Genomic DNA, 19514 nt, shown 5'->3' on the forward strand with positions numbered 1-19514 from the left:
TGTGTATCAGGATCGTTCAGTTCCAGGAGGCAAGACGGTACGTCAAGTGGTTGTGCCGAAACTGTTGAGAACTCGTGTTATGGAGATTGCCCATGATTCAATATTTGGTGGACACATGGGGATAAAGAAGACAGAAGACCGGATTGTGACTAGCTTTTATTGGCCTGGGCTACATCAAGATGTTACCAGTTTTTGTAGATCGTGTGATGTGTGCCAGAAGACTGTTTCAAAGGGATCAGTTTTGAAGGCCCTGTTAGGTAAGTTGCCTTTAATTGATATGCCATTCAAGCGTGTGGCTATAGATTTGGTTGGACCAATTACACCAGCCAGTGACGGGGGTCATCGATACATCTTAACTATGGTGGACTATGCTACACGGTATCCAGAGGCCGCTCCACTTAAAAATATAGATACGGAGACTGTAGCCGAGGCGTTGATTGACTTTTATAGCCAATTGGGGGTTCCAGAAGAAGTACTAAGTGACATGGGGACTCAGTTTGTGTCAGAATGCATGCAAGAAGTATCAAGATTGCTCAGCATTAAGAGACTGACGTCTACGCCCTATCACCCCATTTGTAATGGACTGGTGGAAAAGTTTAATGGTACTTTGAAGAAGATGTTAAAGCGGTTGTGCCATGAACAACCAAGGCAATGGCATTGGTATATTAGTGCTTTACTCTTCGCATATAGAGAGGTACCACAGGAGTCAACTGGTTTTTCCCCATTTGAGCTGTTATATGGTCGAACGGTTAGAGGCCCAATGAAGATCCTTAAAGAGTTATGGACCGAAGAGAGCGATACTTCTGAGATAGTTAATAGTTACCAGTATGTGTTTGAGTTGAGAGATCGGTTAGAACAGACTTTAGAGATTGCTCGAGAGGAATTAAAAAAAGGCACAGAACCGATACAAGTGTTACTATGGTCATAAAACGAAGAAGCGAGTGCTTAAGGAAGGAGATAAGGTGTTAATTTTTCTGCCAACTGACAACAACAAGCTATTGATGCAGTGGAAGGGTCCTTATGTGGTGGAGCAGGTAATAGGAGAAAACGATTATCGAGTGAGGGTTGGTGACAAAGTGAAGACGTATCATGTAAATATGCTAAAGTTGTATGTTGAGCGGGAGACGTCACCTCAACCAGATGGAAGTGGGACAAGTTACTCACCAAATACGGCCATAGACTTGATGAATGCTGTGCGCGCAGCTACAGCAGGGTTCAATGAGTCAGATGAAGAGAATACTGTAGACGAAGATGATCTTCTAGAGTTAGGAACTTGTAAACCTAAGGAGTCCGGTAAAGATGTTCAAATTGGTACAGACCTGACAGAACACCACAGGAAAGAACTGGTGGGTTTAGTCAATACCTATGATAAGGTGTTTACTGACTTGCCAGGAAAGACCAAGATAATCAGTCATAAGATTGACCTGACAAATGATACACCAATACGATCTAAGCCATACTCACTACCATATGCTATAAGGGAGAACCTTAGGCAAGATATTGAAGATATGTTAAAAATGGGAGTAATCAGGAAGTCCACATCACCCTATGCGTCACCAGTGGTGATTGTAAAGAAGAAGGATGGATCGAATCGCATTTGTGTAGACTATAGAAAATTAAATAAGGTCACTGTAACCGACCCTGAGCCAATGGTAACAACAGGGGATATATTTCAGAGGCTACATAAATAGTAAGTTCCTGTCAAAATTTGATTTAAGTAAGGGTTATTGGCAGATACCAGTAGCTGAAGAAGATATACCAAAGACAGCATTTGTTACTCCCGATGGAATACTTATTGGGCAAACCAATTTTGAAGTTGTCAGACCCACAGAAACCATTTGTGTTGTGGACGAACGCGTCTCAGGTAGGAATTGGAGCAGTACTTATGCAGAATCATGGTGAGAAGTTTCATCCAGTTGCGTATGCAAGTAAGAAGTTATCCGATGCAGAAAAGAAATATTCAACTGTAGAAAGGGAATGTTTAGCCATTGTATGGGGCGTGAATAAATTTCGCCCATACTTAGCCGGTGTGGAGTTCATTTTGCAGACGGATCATAAACCATTGTCTTACCTGGATAAAGCCAAGTTTGCAAATGACCGAGTGATGAGATGGGCGATGACTCTGCAAGGATATAATTATCGTGTTGGAGATATTCCTGGACGGGACAATGTGGTAGCGGACTACCTGAGTAGATTGATGGACTGAGGAACTTTGAACAGTATAGTAGAATGTTATTCGTTTATGACTGTATTTCATATTTTATTATATTCTACTGTATGTGATTTTCGAATTTATGTACTCAGTTCGATTTGATATATTGTATTGTTGTTTTATTTGAAATTGTTATCGTATTCGTATTATTGACGTCGTTGCTAGTCATGTAATATTATATGTTATAATATTCTTGAGAGGGGAGGTATGTCGCATACGACTTGTTTACCACTTCCGTGTGACTGAGAATGTTCTAGAACCGTACTGTGTCTGGGTGGAATTTTTTTTAGAAACTGGTTGAATAGGTAATAGAACACTGTAGGAGGCAATAGAAGATAATGGAACATTCTAGAAATTTGTAGTAAGTTCCAGACTCATTATGTATGCTGATGTAATGGTCTATTTATAGACAGTGTGGTTATATATAGGGGAGTTGTTCAGCACTGAGATCAGATCGGAGATCTCGTTGAATTGTATTGGAGTTTAAGTATCTAGTCATTGGAGTAGTGGAGTTTTACCGCGTTATTGTACTTGATGTTTGCAGAATATAATAATACCAGTACCAGTTGAAACCTCATCTGTTGGCTCCGTGTTAGTATGTTATCATCGCCGCAAGGGAAGTTTTTCTGTTACTGTTGCCATTTCGGTATTTGAACCATCACACCTGTACTATACCAAATACGGTAATATTACGTTGCGTGTGACAATGGCACACTAACGTAGAGAAGCAACACTCTGTCATTATGATTTTCATCTTCCCTTCCTTACTTTTTTTATTCACATAAAAAGTATTTAGCTTATCCACCTCTATAACTGAAGTTATCATTTTTGCAGCTCATTGTGATTATGTCATAAGGAATTTGATATTGTAACTGACAAAGTTGATCTTACAAAGAAAGGAGTTGCCACCCTCATCGAATAAGTCAAAAACGTAATGATACATCTCTGTATAACAGCTTTACATCTAAAGCTCATGATAATAGTTCTGTGGTCAAAGTACGCAAGAACTGCAGACGAGACTATACGACGAAGCGACAAAGCCTTCGTTAGTCTGATGACAGAAAAGACCTCTCAACACCAAATAGATTGCGTTCACAGGATGCAAATTTTCAGTGGAAAACAAAATGCTTCTTTTGTGCTGAAACCATTGACGAACGTCATCCAGAGATCCCTTCTCGTAAAGCAAGTATTCTTCCCTTCAAAAATATTATTCTTGGACAGTGCAAAATACAAAGAAATGAATGGGCAACAGAGGTGGAAACAAGGTTGAATGGATGTTTCGATTTACCTTCAGCATATGCTGTCTATCATAAGTTATGTCACACGGAGTTTATGCTAAATAGGCAGCTTCCTTCATCTGGGCAGGTTTCTGAGAGTAGCAGGGTAAGAATATCAGATGCTACCATGCTACAATACTTCAATATGCTGTTCATTTGGCTTGAGAATGAAGCAGACGAGGAGCTTTACACATTAAATGAACTTGCAGTAAAGATGTCTGAATTTGCAGATGGAGAAAGTGTATACAGTGCTGAATGGCTAAAGCAAAAACCTATTGATCGATACAAGGATTTGGTGTACTTTGCAGAAAAAGAAGGCCGATCAAACATAGTATGTTTCGGGAGTACAACAATTATCAATGAGAAATGGTACAGTAATAGAAAGAGCAAGGTACAAGATGAGGCAGAACTCATTATTGAGACAGCTGCAAAGATTATTTTGTCTGAGATCAGGGCTATGGAGTACAACAATGATCAATACCCTACTGTGGAGGTCATATCAAGGCCAGAGAAAACAGGAGTCATGCATACCAAACTGTTTGCAGAAGTTTTTGAAAGTAAAATCACCTGCGACACAAAAAAGCATTGAGCAATGTATTGTGTATACTGTGCGGCCAAGATCTGCCATACTTTCGATATTGTTTGGTTTGGGTGTTGAAATGGACCATGTCATTGGTTCAAAGTTGGCCATTAATGAACTGAATAGATTAGGATTTTTCATTTCCTACGATGAAGTAACACGATTTAAACAAAATGTTGTACAAAACATAAATGTGGAAGACGTTTTGAGCTGCCATCCTGCTGGCAGTTTTACTCAATGGATAGCTGACAATGTTGATCACAACATTGTTACAATCGATGGCAAACATACTTTCCATGGAATGGATATTGTGAGTGTCACAACAAGCACATTTGGAATTGAATGAAACCTCAACAGCATTCAATACCTAGGCAGAAATTGTTGAAAGCAAATGAAGCTGTTGCCAACAAAGGAGTCAAGATAGTCAAATATATATTTCCTGTAAGACTGGCTTGTCAGCAACCATATTTAGGCCCTTTGAAAACTTTGATTTATTATACAGTCATCCAGTTGGCCTTAAGTACGACCTAGTTTGGCATTCTATAAATTACTTCAGGATTTGAGACAAGGTTGGTCTGGATTCATGCAAGATGCAAGCATTGGAACATATTCACCAGAAGCAGATGTCCATCTTCTACCAATAATAGATCTGACACTGCGCGAAAAGGCTATAATTCACATAAATACAGCCATGCATTATATTGAGGTTTCCCATATTCCAGGCACTGGGAAAGTGCAGTTTTTGTAGATGCTTTATCATGACATTTCTACCAGTTTTAATCATTTCATTTGTTATGCTATCTTCACCGGGAGATTTTCTATTCTTTAAAGCACTGATTGCAGTTTGAATTTCTAATTGAGAGATATTTTGGTAAACCAAATACCATAAATGTTAATTACATGTATGACGCAGCATGGAAAAATTATTCCAACATGTGTTTACTTTCAATTGCAGATTTAATATCAGATACGCCGAATGAAATAAACACTTGTGTTTCTCAAGATGAATATAATCAAACAGCACATGAATCAGAAAGGTAAGCAAAAATATCCTGCACTTTTAAGCAGATGTACCCTAATGATGTATTAGTTACTTTTTTGACGGTGTACTGAAGAAGCAATGCTTCCAATAGAAGTGCACATAGTCCAAACAAAAATGTGTATACACTGCTGTATGCCAAATTGAATAAATAATGTGGAAAATTCTAAGAAAAAAAATATATGCAAATCAGCCCTAAATTGTTTGTTTCTATGCACATTAAAGTTGAGTGTCAGTTGAGTTTCTTTTGTCTTGCACAACAGGAAGTGATGCACATAATGAGGAGTGTCACACTGGAATAGATATGGAACAATACATTAATACATGTAGTGGTTTTACACAATATTTCTTGCAAGGTTGTTAGTTATAGTCTATTTATTTTTACTTTTATTTTGCTGCTTTTAAATTTGACTTTGCAGTTGGTTCTGCATAAATTATATACTAGTAGATAGATTTGGAGTTGGTGTAATTAAGTATGTACATATCTCTGATAAATGCATAATTAAAAAAAGTCTGGATAACCATAATATTCATAATTTTCTTCAATTTCAACCAATTAACCCTGGATACATATAAAAATATGATGATCAGAATGATCTTGTACTTCATGTTGGCCCATCTGTACAGAATGTTCCGCCAAATCATCATTTTCAGGATGCAGAATATTTAATTTTTTAGTTGTTTACAATCATCAGTGTATTTTTGCACATTGTGACTTTTTAGTTTACTTCTTGTATTTTTTTATCTTTGTCTGGAAATCAAAGGGTTAATCCAAACCTGTGACAATTGACATTTGCATGTCGTTCCAAAGCAGTCAGTTTTTGTTTGTATTATGTTAACTCTTTGCAAAAATTGTGTACATGTTTAGTTTCTTTCAAACTATTAAATTGAAATCTCTTTCTTGCCTAGCTGTCAGCAGTATTATGATGAACTGTACAGTGATACAAATGAAAGTGACTTGGAACAAGATCATGGACTAAATAGTGGAGAAGATGTAACTTGTATGTCAAATGATAGAGTAAGTTTTATTTTGTTAGTAGATGTATATATAAACTAGAAGATTTGCAGTGTTAGCTGCAAGATACTGTAAAGGAATACATATCTACTGGAAATTTCTTTCTCTATTTTACTGTGTTTGAAATAATGAGTTGCAGGGATCTGCCCACGCTGGTCGGCACTCAAAATTTCCGACCAGGACAAAAAGTTGGTGACCGGCACTATTCTATTTGTTTATGATACACACAGGATGTCGGCAACTGGACCATCATTCTATTGTCATTGTTGGTTTTAACACACAACACAATGCAAAAAATTATCACATAACAAAACTTTAATGCAAGAAGACACTGCTGTTCAAAATCAACGTACACATATGTGACATCGGCCTAATGTGTTTTTGTTTTAACCTCCGATTGACATTCTGTTAGTTTTAACAAATGAACCAGATCGGAATAAGTCGTACATCAAGATAACGGAAGGGAAGTCAACGATAAATAAACAGAAGGAAGGATTACCATTATAAGTTTAGTTGTGTGTAGGATTTGTCGAGTTGAACAATAACTTGCTCACTTCACCAGCAGCGATGCGTCAAGCTGTCGTTCGTTTAATCTGCACTTCATCAATGTTTTTGGCTTCATGACTCGTTCATAAAATTAAATTCATAAGCTATATTCAGTCAGCGATACAAGGAATACTTATTTCTCACTATTAATGTGATTTACCAGCATTCCATTGGAAAAGAAACATTAAATTCTTGTTTCCACTTTGGCCGTAACAAACAGATGACATACTTTGACCAAAAAAAATGGCTGCCAGGTCAGAGGTCAATGTCTCAAAATACGTATTTTAGACGTAATTAAGAAAATAAAGTGTATATATTTTTTCACTTTTATCAAAGCAGATAAGTTTTACATTGAAATATTTAAAATATTTAAAGTTAAAATAATTAAAGTAGTTAAATTGTAGCTAGTAAAATGGAAAAATGAATATTAATTATCTCATGAATATCAAATACTGTAAAGGGTTAATTATTCACTGGGTTTTAATTTGGCATATTTCGCTGACTGGGAAATGCGCTAAATTAAAACCCAGTGAATATGTAAAATTTAGCATAGTACACATTGTCTAAATGATAAAACCGTGAATTTAAAACCCACTGAGTATGTCTGAAATGGTAAATCAGTGAAATTTAAACCCAGTGAAAATTAGTCATTTTACAGTAGCGACCGGCACTCAAATCAGGCTGGGCAGAACCCCGAGTTGTATTGATCATACTGGCAAAAATGTTTACAATATATTTTTACATATGCATATTCATGAATAAAACACCCATTCATATTGCTAAAGTCTTTACTTTGGTTCATTCATGTATTCTTTACCATCTCTAACCACAATTTTGACTATGTGCATCATCATTTTTCTGGTTATGCATCGGTGAAAACATTGTGCATCTGGTGACAGAAAAAAATTCTTTAAATTTAAAAAAAAAATAACATCACCACATAATTTTTTTCTCATTGCCTAATCATGTTTATATTTTTTTCACTAGTGTTTGAGTGATAACAGTAGTACCCCAGATGATAGACGAGTGACTGATGACAATATTGCTGACACTGAAGTGTGGGAAGATGCCGCAGACATATCAGAAGTAATGCATTTCAATGAGATATTTATTGACCATGACAACAGTGATCAACCTGGTGATAGTGAACACTCCTCACTAATGAAAGCTATGTTTATGTATATATTTTCATGGCAAAATATACATGGTGTCTCAGACAGGGGTATTCAGTGCTTGGTGACATTCATAAAACATGTATTAGTTACTATAGCAACTGTATTCAAAGTTGACCGTTCAGCTAACTTCTGCAAACTTTTACCAGGAACACTCCATACCATCAGAAAATGTCTTGGACTAAGCAGAGATAACTTTAAACAGTATGTTGTTTGCCCAAAATGCCACAGCATTTATCCTTATGAAAACTGCTTTAAAGTCAAGTCCACCGGAGAGAAAATATCAATGAAATGCTCCAATATAGAATTTCCACAACACCCACACCAGTCAAGACGCAGACCATGTGGCGAAGTTTTACTAAAGCAAGTGAAGGGACAGAATGGACAGCAATATCTTTACCCAAAGCAGGTATACACTTACCGTAGTGTTATATTATCCTTGGAGACATATGTGAAAAGAAGAGGTTTTATAGATGCCTGTAACAAGTGGAGAACACGTAGTTCTCCAGAAAACTCCATGGGTGATATATATGATGGACAAGTGTGGAAGGATTTCCAAAGTCAGGGATATTTCAGGAGCAGATACGATTTAAGCCTGACATTGAACGTTGATTGGTTTCAACCATATGACCACACACCACACTCTCTTGGAGCTATATATCTTGTAATAAACAATCTACCAAGACAAGAAAGGTTTCTACCCAACAATATGATTCTTGTTGGATTGTTACCTGGACCTAAGGAGCCAAAGAAACACATGAATTCATATATGGAACCTCTTGTGGCCGAGTTGCAGCAACTGTCAACCAGTGTGAAAATGAAAGATGAATCCAGTATAGGAAATATCTACAGGGCTGAAGTGATGTGCATATCCAGTGATATACCTGCAACACGTAAATGTGGTGGATTTGTTGGACATGGTGCTCTCAGAGGTAAATATGTGTTTCTTCACTCATGGTAGATTACATACATTAACAATTTGAATACCAACATCATCCTTCACAAAATAAACCAGTGTTTTTTGTTCATTTTTTTCAAAATAATTCTGATCAAGCCATGTAGCAAATTTTAATTATAATATCTAAGGCCAGACTTTTATTATCCCTTGTTTCGCGAACCCACCGAATGAACAGGAGCCAAAAACGAAATAAAAATATAATTTTATTTCAGTGTAATTTCTCGCACCTGCCGACTTGTGAGTGCAAAAAAATTGCTAAAAAAACTTATTTTTATCTTCATTTTTTTTCTACCCGCCGCATAACAAACTCAAGTTGCATTTTCATGGGAGTATCATGATCAAAGTACCGAAGTGTCGCGCAGATGAGAAACAAGGTCATACATGGAATAAAATTTTTATTTCATTTCTTCTCTCCGATCAATGATCTCACTTACAATTCTTTGAGAATCACACAAATCTAATGGAAAAAAAGAATTAATTTAATTTTTTCCTGCCCTCCTCAAAAAAATTGCCTTATAAAAACTCGAGAAACAAGGAATAAAAAAAATCTGGCCTGATGTGCTACAGCTAAACTGCATTATGAGAAAGAAATTACCACGTAGAGAGTTAATAATTAAGGCAATTACTTTCAAAGTAGTTAACTTCTACCGGTACTAATTTTCCTCTCTGGAAAAAAAAATGATTGCATGGTTAATCCCTATGATTTTCATTTCACATACTTGTGAGTTAAAACACTCGCCTAACCAACAGATATTTTAAACCTGAACAAAGCTTTTATTTAGTCTCTACTCTATGTTCATCATTATGACATGAAAGTTTCTGAACAATTTAAAATTTAAAACAATTTAAAAAAAAACAACGTTTGTTATCGCTCCTTTGCTTCAAACACAAATTGTCATTATTTTGGAGTCTTCTCCATGGTGGTGAGCCATGGCCATGTGCATTTGCATTTGTATTGAAAAGTATTATAATTCTTCCTTATCCATGGTGTTGTATTATTACTGGTGCATAATTTGCTGTTCCAATATTATATATATATATTTATTACAATTTTAACTATGTTTTCTTATCATGCAAGAAACTTGGGACAATTTATTTTTATAAAGGTTTAATTTGTACATTTACATTTTCTGTAGGATGCAGCAAGTGCTTGACATCATTTCCAAGAGAAGAATTTGGTGCCAAGGCTGATTACAGTAATTTTGACGATGAGAGCTACCCTCCCCGCAGTGATGGTGAACACAAAGAACATGCATATCGGGCTCTGATGGCCAGAACGCAAGCTGATCAAACAAGGATTGAAAGAGAGTATGGGGCAAGGTGGACACATCTCAACTACTTAAAGTATTTTCAACCTGTTCGTTTCCACGTTGTAGATCCAATGCACAATTTGCTTCTTGGGACAGCAAAGAATGTCATCAAAACATGGAAGACACTATCAGTCATAGATGACACCAAGATGGAGACAATCCAAGACAGAGTCGACAAGATGACTGTACCATCACATATTGGGCGTATTCCAAGGAAAATCGCTGCTGGTTTCTCAGGTTTCACAGCTGATCAATGGCGAAACTGGGTGGCTGTATTTTCTATCTTCGCTTTGAAGGATGTTATTCCAGATGAACACTATAAATGCTGGCAGATATTTGTCGAAGCATGCACAATAGTGTGTGCCAGGAAAATAACAATACAAGATGCATACAAGGCACATGCTTTGTTGAAAGATTTTTGTAAAACCTTTGCAAATCTTTATGGCAAAGAACACTGCACCATAAATATGCACATGCATATGCATTTAATTGATTCCATTTTGAATTTTGGCCCAGTGTATGGGTTTTGGTGCTTCAGTTTTGAACGTTTTAATGGCATTCTTGGGTCGTTTCCCAATAACAAGCATTCAATAACTGTTCAACTGATGCGCCGATTTCTCCAGGATCAGCAGGTGTCTGACATGCATTTTCCCACTGAATTTTCTGACATGCAGTGTATAGATTTGGATTCATCTAGAGGCACATTATCAGAGATGCGTAAAGTAGAACCTGACCATTCAGTTTATTTGACCTGTACATCCACAGATATTGATGTTAGTAATATCACTGATAGCAATGTGACAGCTTTGCCACCTGAAAGTAAATTCACTTTTGATAAGGATGATACTTTAGCTCTCAATGAAATGTATGCAAAGTTGTACCCTTCTCATCGTTGTATTATTTTACAGATTGCTGAGTGTTACAAAAGGGTCAGATATTTAAATAATATTTATTCTGTTTGTAATTCAAGGGGACAAAGCTCATCATGTATATATGCAAAGTGGGTTAGTGACAACTCAATAAATAGTGTCTTTCCAATAGACACAAGTGCAGAGGTTCGACCTGGAGTAATAACTAGAATTGTTAGAAGTGAGGTTATGCTTTGTGGTTTAGACAACAAGCGACAAAGGAAATCACATGTCCTTGCACATGTATGATGGTATAAGAAGCATCCTATGATTGCCTATTATGGCAACCATGTGCAGGTTTGGAGAACAGATTTTGAATCTGTAGAAGGTGCTTCTTTTATTCCAATACAACGAATTATGGGTCATTGCATCTCTGTAACAGACGAAATCAAGTTTCCATACTGTAGATCAGTCGGTGAAACTGTTATTGTGATTGTTCCTTCTGCTCCGGTGTACCAGTGAGATGTAAATGTTTGTTTAGCTATTGATCTCAAAAATGAGTTGACAAATGTTACCAACAAGTATTAATATTAAGGATGGACATATCCAACTTTATATTTTTATCCAGAACTGTATATATAATTTATATTGTTTTATTTTTTAAAACTGTCTGTTCCACACCGGAACAGAAAAAAAATAATGAAAAGATATTATTGTGTGCAATTTGCTGAAGATTTCATTTTGTTTGTAAATAAATAAATAAATAAAAACATTGGTTCTGTATTGAATGGCAATTTATTATATACTCCCTTAGTGTTTTATGGTGTGCATGTGTGTATAATGGCAACCAAATCTTATTAAAATAAGGCCTTTATGGGTTTTTATTCCATTTTAACTACATGAACATCTTTTTATTTCGTTGTGATTTTAATTTAATATTTAATGAAGAATAAAATCACAGAAAATAAACTATTGAATCTATTCAAACTATTGAGAAATATTTAAATTGCATTGTTTGTTGTTCGGAATGAATTTACAGAAAAACAGTGACAGTGACATGAAGCAAGTAGATCACACAGCAGGTTGTGTGGCTCAAACTTAAATAGTACAATATGTTCAGCAAAGGCATACATTTTATGGACACAACAGGAGAAAATTGATATCAATTTTACAGATAGCATAGTATAGAATGTCATGCTAAAGGCACAACTGCAATGACACAAAAATAGGAAATGTATAAATGCAAATGCAAATACGTGCAAAAATACAGGCTGATAAATGTAGTATTATAGCTGTTTCACGCAGTGTGACCAAACATGTTTTTACTCAACACTGTTGTTTGTTGAATCTCCAGCCAAGAAACTAAATATTATCACACCATGCATCACATTTGATCAATCACATTGGGTTAAAGCTATGGATGTTATAAAAAAAACAAATCAATGCACATTTGTGCCGATTGAGTGGATTTCACACTTTAATGAGTTTCATGGGCAGTATTTATACTATGATGAGAGGATCAGGATTGGAAATTGTGTATGGAGAAAATGCTGTTCAGCATATGATGTCAGGTAAAGCCGTTTCAAGAGCACTGAGAGGGCACTTTCTGGTGGAGGCTGCCTTCACCAATTAGCTTTATAACATTTCCTACCCTAGCAACATAAGGACAACCCTGTTCCAGAAGATGATACAGAACACCCAGAAAGTTCTAGTGCCAGCGATGACGAAGCTGATGTGGAAACAGAAACAACAAACAGTTTTGCATTGGTTATTCATGATTCTGTGGCTGACAAAAATCAAACTTTTCAATAAGGGGGAGACCGAAAATTTGCAGAACTGCAGTCTGCCGAACAAAAATAAATTTGAGGGCTCTGAAGAAATACCTAGCTATACCTAGAAGTCGCGTACTACGCGTACTAGAAATACCTAGAAGTCGCGTACTACAAAACTCTGGCTTCAGTATATGAAATATGTTGCACTTTATGTTAGATCTGCCAAAAGAATACCCATGGCTATACTACAGATTTGCAGAGCTTGGATATCACACGGTTCGGCGAAGTGACAGGTTCTGGGAAGGATTATGGACTGATTTAATCTTTGACCAAGTGATAATGTGGTCAATAAAAAGTAGAGGTGGTTTGACAAGAAGTCGTGGATTTTCTGAATCTGTGCGATTGATGTGGGTACACAGTGTTCATGAATATGGTGAAATTCATAATGTCATGACAATCCTCACAGGTCTTGAGCATACAACGAGTGAACAGCATATTGAGCTGAGAAAATCACAGGTAAAGCGAGTCAACATTGATTTATTGAAGATCCAGTACTGGTTTGAAAAGTTTGAACCTTTTGATTCCAATGAACCAAGTTTGAGAAGTATATTATCAGGAGTTGTTACCTCGATTGAAAGTGGGGTTAATTGTCATAACATTGAGAAAATAGGAGAGACCATTCAAAAATCACTTTACAACATGGCTTTGCAATATGCCAAACTTGCCAAAATACTGGAAGGTCTTAAAATCGGTATTACGATTGGCAAAGAAACTGTGCACATCGATCCCATGGTTCTCTTCGCTAGACTGATGCTTATACTTCAAAGGGAGGTTGATCTTTCCCCCTACTTTGCTTATGAATTAACATCTGTTCCTACAGCTCTGTTCGAAGACAACGTCATGAGAAAAGCCAACAAAGCACTCCTGACAAAATCTTTGATAAGTAACACACAACCCAAAAATGCAAATACAGTGACGACAGAATATGTTCTTGATGGTGGATCGCTACTGCATATAATTCGTTGACTACCAAACCTGATCTATAATGATATAGTCCAACAGTACTACGCATATATTGACATGAAATTTGGCCACTGTTATATTGTATTTGATGGTTATGAAAGTGGAGCCAGCACTGAAGACCATGAGCACCTGCGCAGAGCAGGGAAAACATCTGCAGATATCCAAGTACGCAGTAACTTACCAGTTTTCAATGTCAGGGAGCATTTCTGTCTAACACTAATAACAAGGTACAGTTTATTAAATTACTTGGTCAAGCCCTAGCAAATGACGGTCGTCGAGTGGTAATACAGTAAAGGTGATGCTATGCTGACACCTTAATTGCATCAACAGCATTCATTTGGCTGCTTCTGGTAAAAAAAGCACTGTGGTGGTAGATGATGCCGAAGTCTTAGTCTTGCTCTTCTACCACTGGAATAAAGAAATGACCAATATATATTTCCGTTCAGAAGCTAAGAAAGACAAAAATAACATTGTTCCAATTTTTCCATCGAAACCAAGTCAGATTCTCTTGGCAACAATCTGAAGTCTGTCATTCTTTTTGTTCATGCTTGGTCTAGGTGTGACACAACATCTTCAATTTTCGGTCAGGAAAAAAACAGTATGTTAAAAAGGTTAAAGAAATCAAAGCAGAACAGGAGACATGCTCTATATTTGGCAGTGATGTTGCGACACAAGGACAAATTTCTATTTGCGCTTAGCTATGGTGGAATTGCTGGACACTCCCTGGATCATCTGTGGTATAGGAAGTATATCGATATGGTTGCTTCAAGTAAATCAAAAATTAAGCCACAGAAGTTGCCACCAACAGAGACAGAGTGGCATATTTCCACTGTCTGCGGGTTCATTATCAAGTTCGAGTGTGAAAGACATTTGACAGCTGTCACGAAAACCCATTGGAGTGGGACTGGAGACAAATTAACAATCGCTTGATGCTAATAGTGACAGATGAAGATGTAGCACCGGACAATCTGCAGATAATTATCAGATGCATGTTTGTGGTACAAAGTTGTGCTCTTGTCGCAAAAGTGGGCAAAAACGTGTTGCAGCATGTGAAGGGTGCAGAGGTGATAATTGTCATAATGCTGAAGAGCCACTTGTTGAAGAAAATGACATTCAATAAACTATTGTATGACCAAATATTTTGGACATATTTATATTAGTATTGAATTAGTATTTGTGTTTGTATTGAAGAAAATTACATTCAATAAACTATTGTATGACCAGATATTTAAGACATATTTGTATTAGAAGAATTGGTTAAGCTAAGGCGTCTATTTCTAAGCCTGTTGTTATTACCACTATTCATCTTAAATATTTTTTTTCATACACTATGATGTCGTGAATTCTGATCTGTAAACTATCATATGTCACGTGATTTCTGGTTCCATTTTCTGAACTTTCTGATTTTCTGATAACAACTCGTTGAAATGACATAAGCATGTTTCATCATTGTAAATCTGTAACCAAATTTACATCAAGAGCTTTTACATGGATGATATGCAAATCAATCTCGCCTCGGCATATATATTGGTTCTAAACTTTGAGTAAAACGGGTGCCTTCAATAAAATAGCCGTCATTTTTTCCGTGGGTGGATTGCGGTGGATTTTAGATATGTAACTCGCCTTAAAATTCAACTTGGTTTATTCCCGTTTCCAACCTAAAACGACTACAGTATACCTTTTTAAGTTGTCTTTGATTATCGTGTGACATGTTGCACTTGTAACAGTAATCTTTGTTACCCACAGGCCATGTGATTTAATTTCCGGTTTTATCATTCATATATTCTTTGACGAACAAATCCACCACAAAAAAAATGATGTATACTTATACATTTTTGAAGCACTGTTATTATTATTATTATTATTATTATTATTATTATTATACCTTCTTTCAGACTCTGAAATATAAGCGCCTTTGGACGTTGACACATTTCTGATATTGTTTGTTTCAATTACTTAGCCTACATATAAACTTCCCGATGTTTCACCATTTTGAAGAAACACAATGTAAAGTTAGTGTTAACAAATTCAGGAAAGATTTTGATCAACCACAGTGAAATAATAATTGTGAATATATTCTAGAAAATTACAGGTCAAAAGCATAATAAACTTAAATTAAACTTAAGAAACCAGTTTTAATATTATTTCTTTTTGACAGAAGTAATTTCTGTCCATCTCTGCATATACCATGTGGCAGTGATGTGGGTTTGCTTTTTCGTGTTAACGAAATTAGTTGTCAAAAACTGAAACTATATGATTTGTATATTTCAGTAATACACTATATTTATAATCAAAAAATTAAAATGAATTCAACCATCCATCTATCAGCATGCATCCCTCTATCTAGTCATTAAACCTCTTCATCAGTTTATTGTAACTCTACGCAAATACACGAGAGGAAGCACATACTCTCATTACATTTTTTAAGCAGGTCAGTAGCACTAGAAAAAATCTCCATAGTTTCGTCGATAAGTCGTCCTCTCCAATCAACAATAAGAAAATAATAAAATCAAAGAGTTCCTAGTTCAAACCAATCAAATGCCAATGTACTGTGTCTTGTGGATAGTGTTAAAAATCAGTCAGAACATTTTTGAATCATATCACGAATATTTTCCTTGTTTATTCATACATTTACTTAAAATTGTTTCAGTCATAAGCTGAGGAAACTCCTTAATTATGACTCCCGAATCTCTATCAGGGACAGAAGTAATCCATTTACGCGTGCTCGAATATATTGCACATCAGCATGTGCATGTGTGGACTGTCCAATTTGTTGACTAAAGATTTTCTTTTAATTTTGAACATACGAGGGACTTTCAATAAGTAATGCCCCTGACCCATTTCCCATAGCAAGAGATTAATGAAACCTGGCACAGTTATTAGTCCTTCTCTACATAAGAACCACCTAGAGTTATGCATTTCTCCCATTGTTTGATGCAGCTCTGGACACCGTTTTTGTAGAACATACAGGTTGGTCCTCCAACCACGTCGTAACTTCAGAAATCAAGGCTTCATCACCTTTTTTTTCAAAAACAACTTTATGGCTGGGAAGAGATGGAAGTCAGAGGGTGCAAGGTCAGGGGGGTGGGGAGGATTTCATAGCCACAGGCCCATACTTCTGATCCAGCGACATGCGAGTTGTGGACCGAAGCGTTGTCCTGCAGGAGGAGGATACCTTTACTTATCTTGCCCGCCTCTTGATTTTCATAAAAAGTGAAGCGTGATAGGCTCCTGTAATTGTGGTACCCGTTGTCAGGAAATCTGTCATCACTACTCCGTCCTGGTCCCAGAAGACTGTGAGCATGACCTTTCCAATGGATGGTTGCACCCTTGCCTTCTTTGGAGGTGGTGAGTCCAAGTGCTTCCACTGCATTGACTGGGCTTTGGTCTCTGGATCATAGTGATGGTCCAAGTTTCATCCTGTCTAATCAGTCTTTTGAAAAACTTTGACTCATCTTTTTGGCACATCTCAAAATTCATCCTCGAGCAATGGAAAGGTGTGAGCAACCAGGGAATCCATCTAGCAGACATTTTATGGATATGAAAATGGTCATGACTGATAGTTTCCACAGATCCTGTACTAATCTTGACCTCTTGGGCTATTTCGCGAACAGTTATGCGTCGATCTTCCAAAATGGCTGCCTCAACTTGACGGACAGATACCTCATCAATGGCAGCAGAGGGACGACCAGGTACAGGAGCTGTTTCCACAAACTTCTGGCCATGTTTTAATTCACGATGCCAGCGTTTTACAAGATCATATGATGGGGCATCATCACCATAAGTTTCTTTCATTTCATCAAAAGTCTCCTTTGGTGTGCATCCTTTCAAATACAAAAATCGGATCACTGCGCGACACTCAACTGGCTCCATTTCACACCTGACTCAGTTCAAACACCTTTAAATCAGAAACCACAATTAGTTCAGATCTGTATTTTGCAACATAACCCATGGAAATGCAAGTCATTACACATGCAAAATTTCATTTAGATCAGACAACTGGAAGTGGGTTACTTATTGAAGGTTGAATAAGCTGCGTTGCATTTTCAAATTTGGCCTGTTTTTTCGACTGTGGCCTTTTTTTAATTAATGATGGTCGAATCACTTTTTCGTGTTAAATGCATATGAAGACTCTTAACTTTTGCCGATAAGTTTTTCCTGAAATACGCCCGCAGAGGTTAAAGGAGAAACATTTTTAGATTGAATTTCAATCATAATCATGGTATTCTAGACTAATATATTGCTGATTTATTGTAATAGTAATGTAGTGTATAATACTAATTACAGCTTAAAACAAAATATTCCAACCAACCAAAAGCGTTCTTTTACACGTACCACCAATATAATTGTATTGTTCTAGTAGAGTTTGGCCAACGTTTAAGGTAGCAACAGGGGAAATCCCATCGTTTAGTTAAAATGATCTGAGCAATTAAAATCAAAACATATTAAAGGCAAACTATATATTTTCTGCAAGGTAAAATATTCAGGAATTTGATAACTCATGTTTTGCAAAGATTGTTATAGAGGTAATATGATCGGAGATTAACTGGACCCTGTCAAAATAACAAATCAAAACGTTCTTCCCCTGCGATTTAACCATTTATTTGGAGTTTTCAGAATAATTTCTCTGTGAACGGTTTTTATAATGTGCTGATTACCGTTTATATGTGATTATTTTTCAAATAATTATCACAAATAATCAATATTTCTACAAAAAATAAGTCATATCTGATGCTCAGGGGTCATAAAACATGAATAAATGATAGCAAAACTCTCCCCATGGACATTTTTATTGTTTAATATCCTGAAATCGCTTGGTGCTAATTTGAAGCGCGTACTGTGAGAGAAAGTAATGCCACCTTTTTCTTGAAAAGTTCAAAATAATGCACATATGTGAACTGAGAAAACAACAACTTTACCTGGATGTTCGTCGTAAAAGAACACATTGTTTTTTCTTTTTTCTTTTGTGAAATTGAGATAATTGGTTTTAGGATTGCTCAACCATTTGTCATGTTTTATTACTAAAATAAACTACATGGAGTGTGAAATCGGCGAAAAATTCGTAAGTGTTTGCGAATATTCATTGCACTGGTTTGCCAACACATTATTAATTCAAATGCTTTGTTATGCTAAACATGTTATCTCAGTGGACTCTTCCACAAATAGAGGGTGTGTCATTCTATATATATATATATATATATTCTGGTTATGTAATCGCAATCTAGTTTATTTGCGGAATAGGTGAACCAGACCATCAATATGCTTGTTTAAACTATCAATACCGTTACAATAACAAAACTAGACCGTATTATTATTACGCGTATAGTTGTAATTTATTATGCGTAATTATCATCTTCTAAAAAGTTTACATGAACAAAAAAACTCTCAATCATCAAAGTCACGACGTGACATAACTTACTTCGCTATGTTATATACCGGTTATACCAATAATTTCCATTACTCAGTCACGAAGCCATGCAAAAATATTACTTCATTCTTTTTTATATGAAATAAAAGTAAAATTAGTTTTACCGAGAGCAAATATTTATGTTCACTCGATCGCTTCAGTAAAATAACTTAGACCCGCCATGATGATGATCATGATGATGATGATGAAAATAATAGTGATCATAAAAATTACATTGCGGGAGTAAAAAGATGTCTTAGCACGATGTGTTGGCATGGATTTGAGTTGAACGTGGCGAGATCCCTGGGATCACTATACAAATTAATCTTCTGTGCCAAACAACTCCATACAGAGG

The 19514-nt window shown here is 36.2% G+C and overlaps 2 protein-coding genes across 2 annotated transcripts; both read left to right on the plus strand.

Moving 5' to 3' along the window:
• Positions 1-1184: 1184 nt before the first annotated feature.
• Positions 1185-12769, plus strand: LOC144356999 (uncharacterized). Its single transcript, XM_085500595.1, has 7 exons — positions 1185-1346; positions 3311-4046; positions 5025-5106; positions 6018-6126; positions 7657-8773; positions 9936-11038; positions 12614-12769. Exons 1-7 carry the CDS (start codon positions 1185-1187, stop codon positions 12767-12769), a joined length of 3465 nt encoding a protein of 1154 aa, XP_085356721.1.
• A 158-nt stretch (positions 12770-12927) lies between these two features.
• Positions 12928-13755, plus strand: LOC144357000 (uncharacterized). The gene has a single exon (XM_078011541.1). The coding sequence runs from the start codon at positions 12928-12930 to the stop codon at positions 13753-13755; it is 828 nt and encodes a 275-aa protein (XP_077867667.1).
• The last annotated feature ends 5759 nt before the right edge of the window (positions 13756-19514 follow it).

The sequence above is a fragment of the Saccoglossus kowalevskii genome, chromosome 6, assembly GCF_978046115.1.
Source record: "Saccoglossus kowalevskii chromosome 6, keSacKowa6.1, whole genome shotgun sequence".
NCBI lineage: Eukaryota > Metazoa > Hemichordata > Enteropneusta > Harrimaniidae > Saccoglossus > Saccoglossus kowalevskii.

Bases quoted from the DNA above. Each gene is read 5' to 3' on its own strand.
- LOC144356999 (XM_085500595.1), top strand. From the start codon at position 1,185: ATGAATGCTGTGCGCGCAGCTACAGCAGGGTTCAATGAGTCAGATGAA. The intron at 1,347-3,310 runs GTGGGTTTAGTC...TTGCGTTCACAG, and splicing joins AACACCACAGGAAAGAACTG to GATGCAAATTTTCAGTGGAA. The intron at 4,047-5,024 runs GTAAAATCACCT...TTTCAATTGCAG, and splicing joins GTTTGCAGAAGTTTTTGAAA to ATTTAATATCAGATACGCCG.
- LOC144357000 (XM_078011541.1), top strand. From the start codon at position 12,928: ATGTTGCACTTTATGTTAGATCTGCCAAAAGAATACCCATGGCTATAC.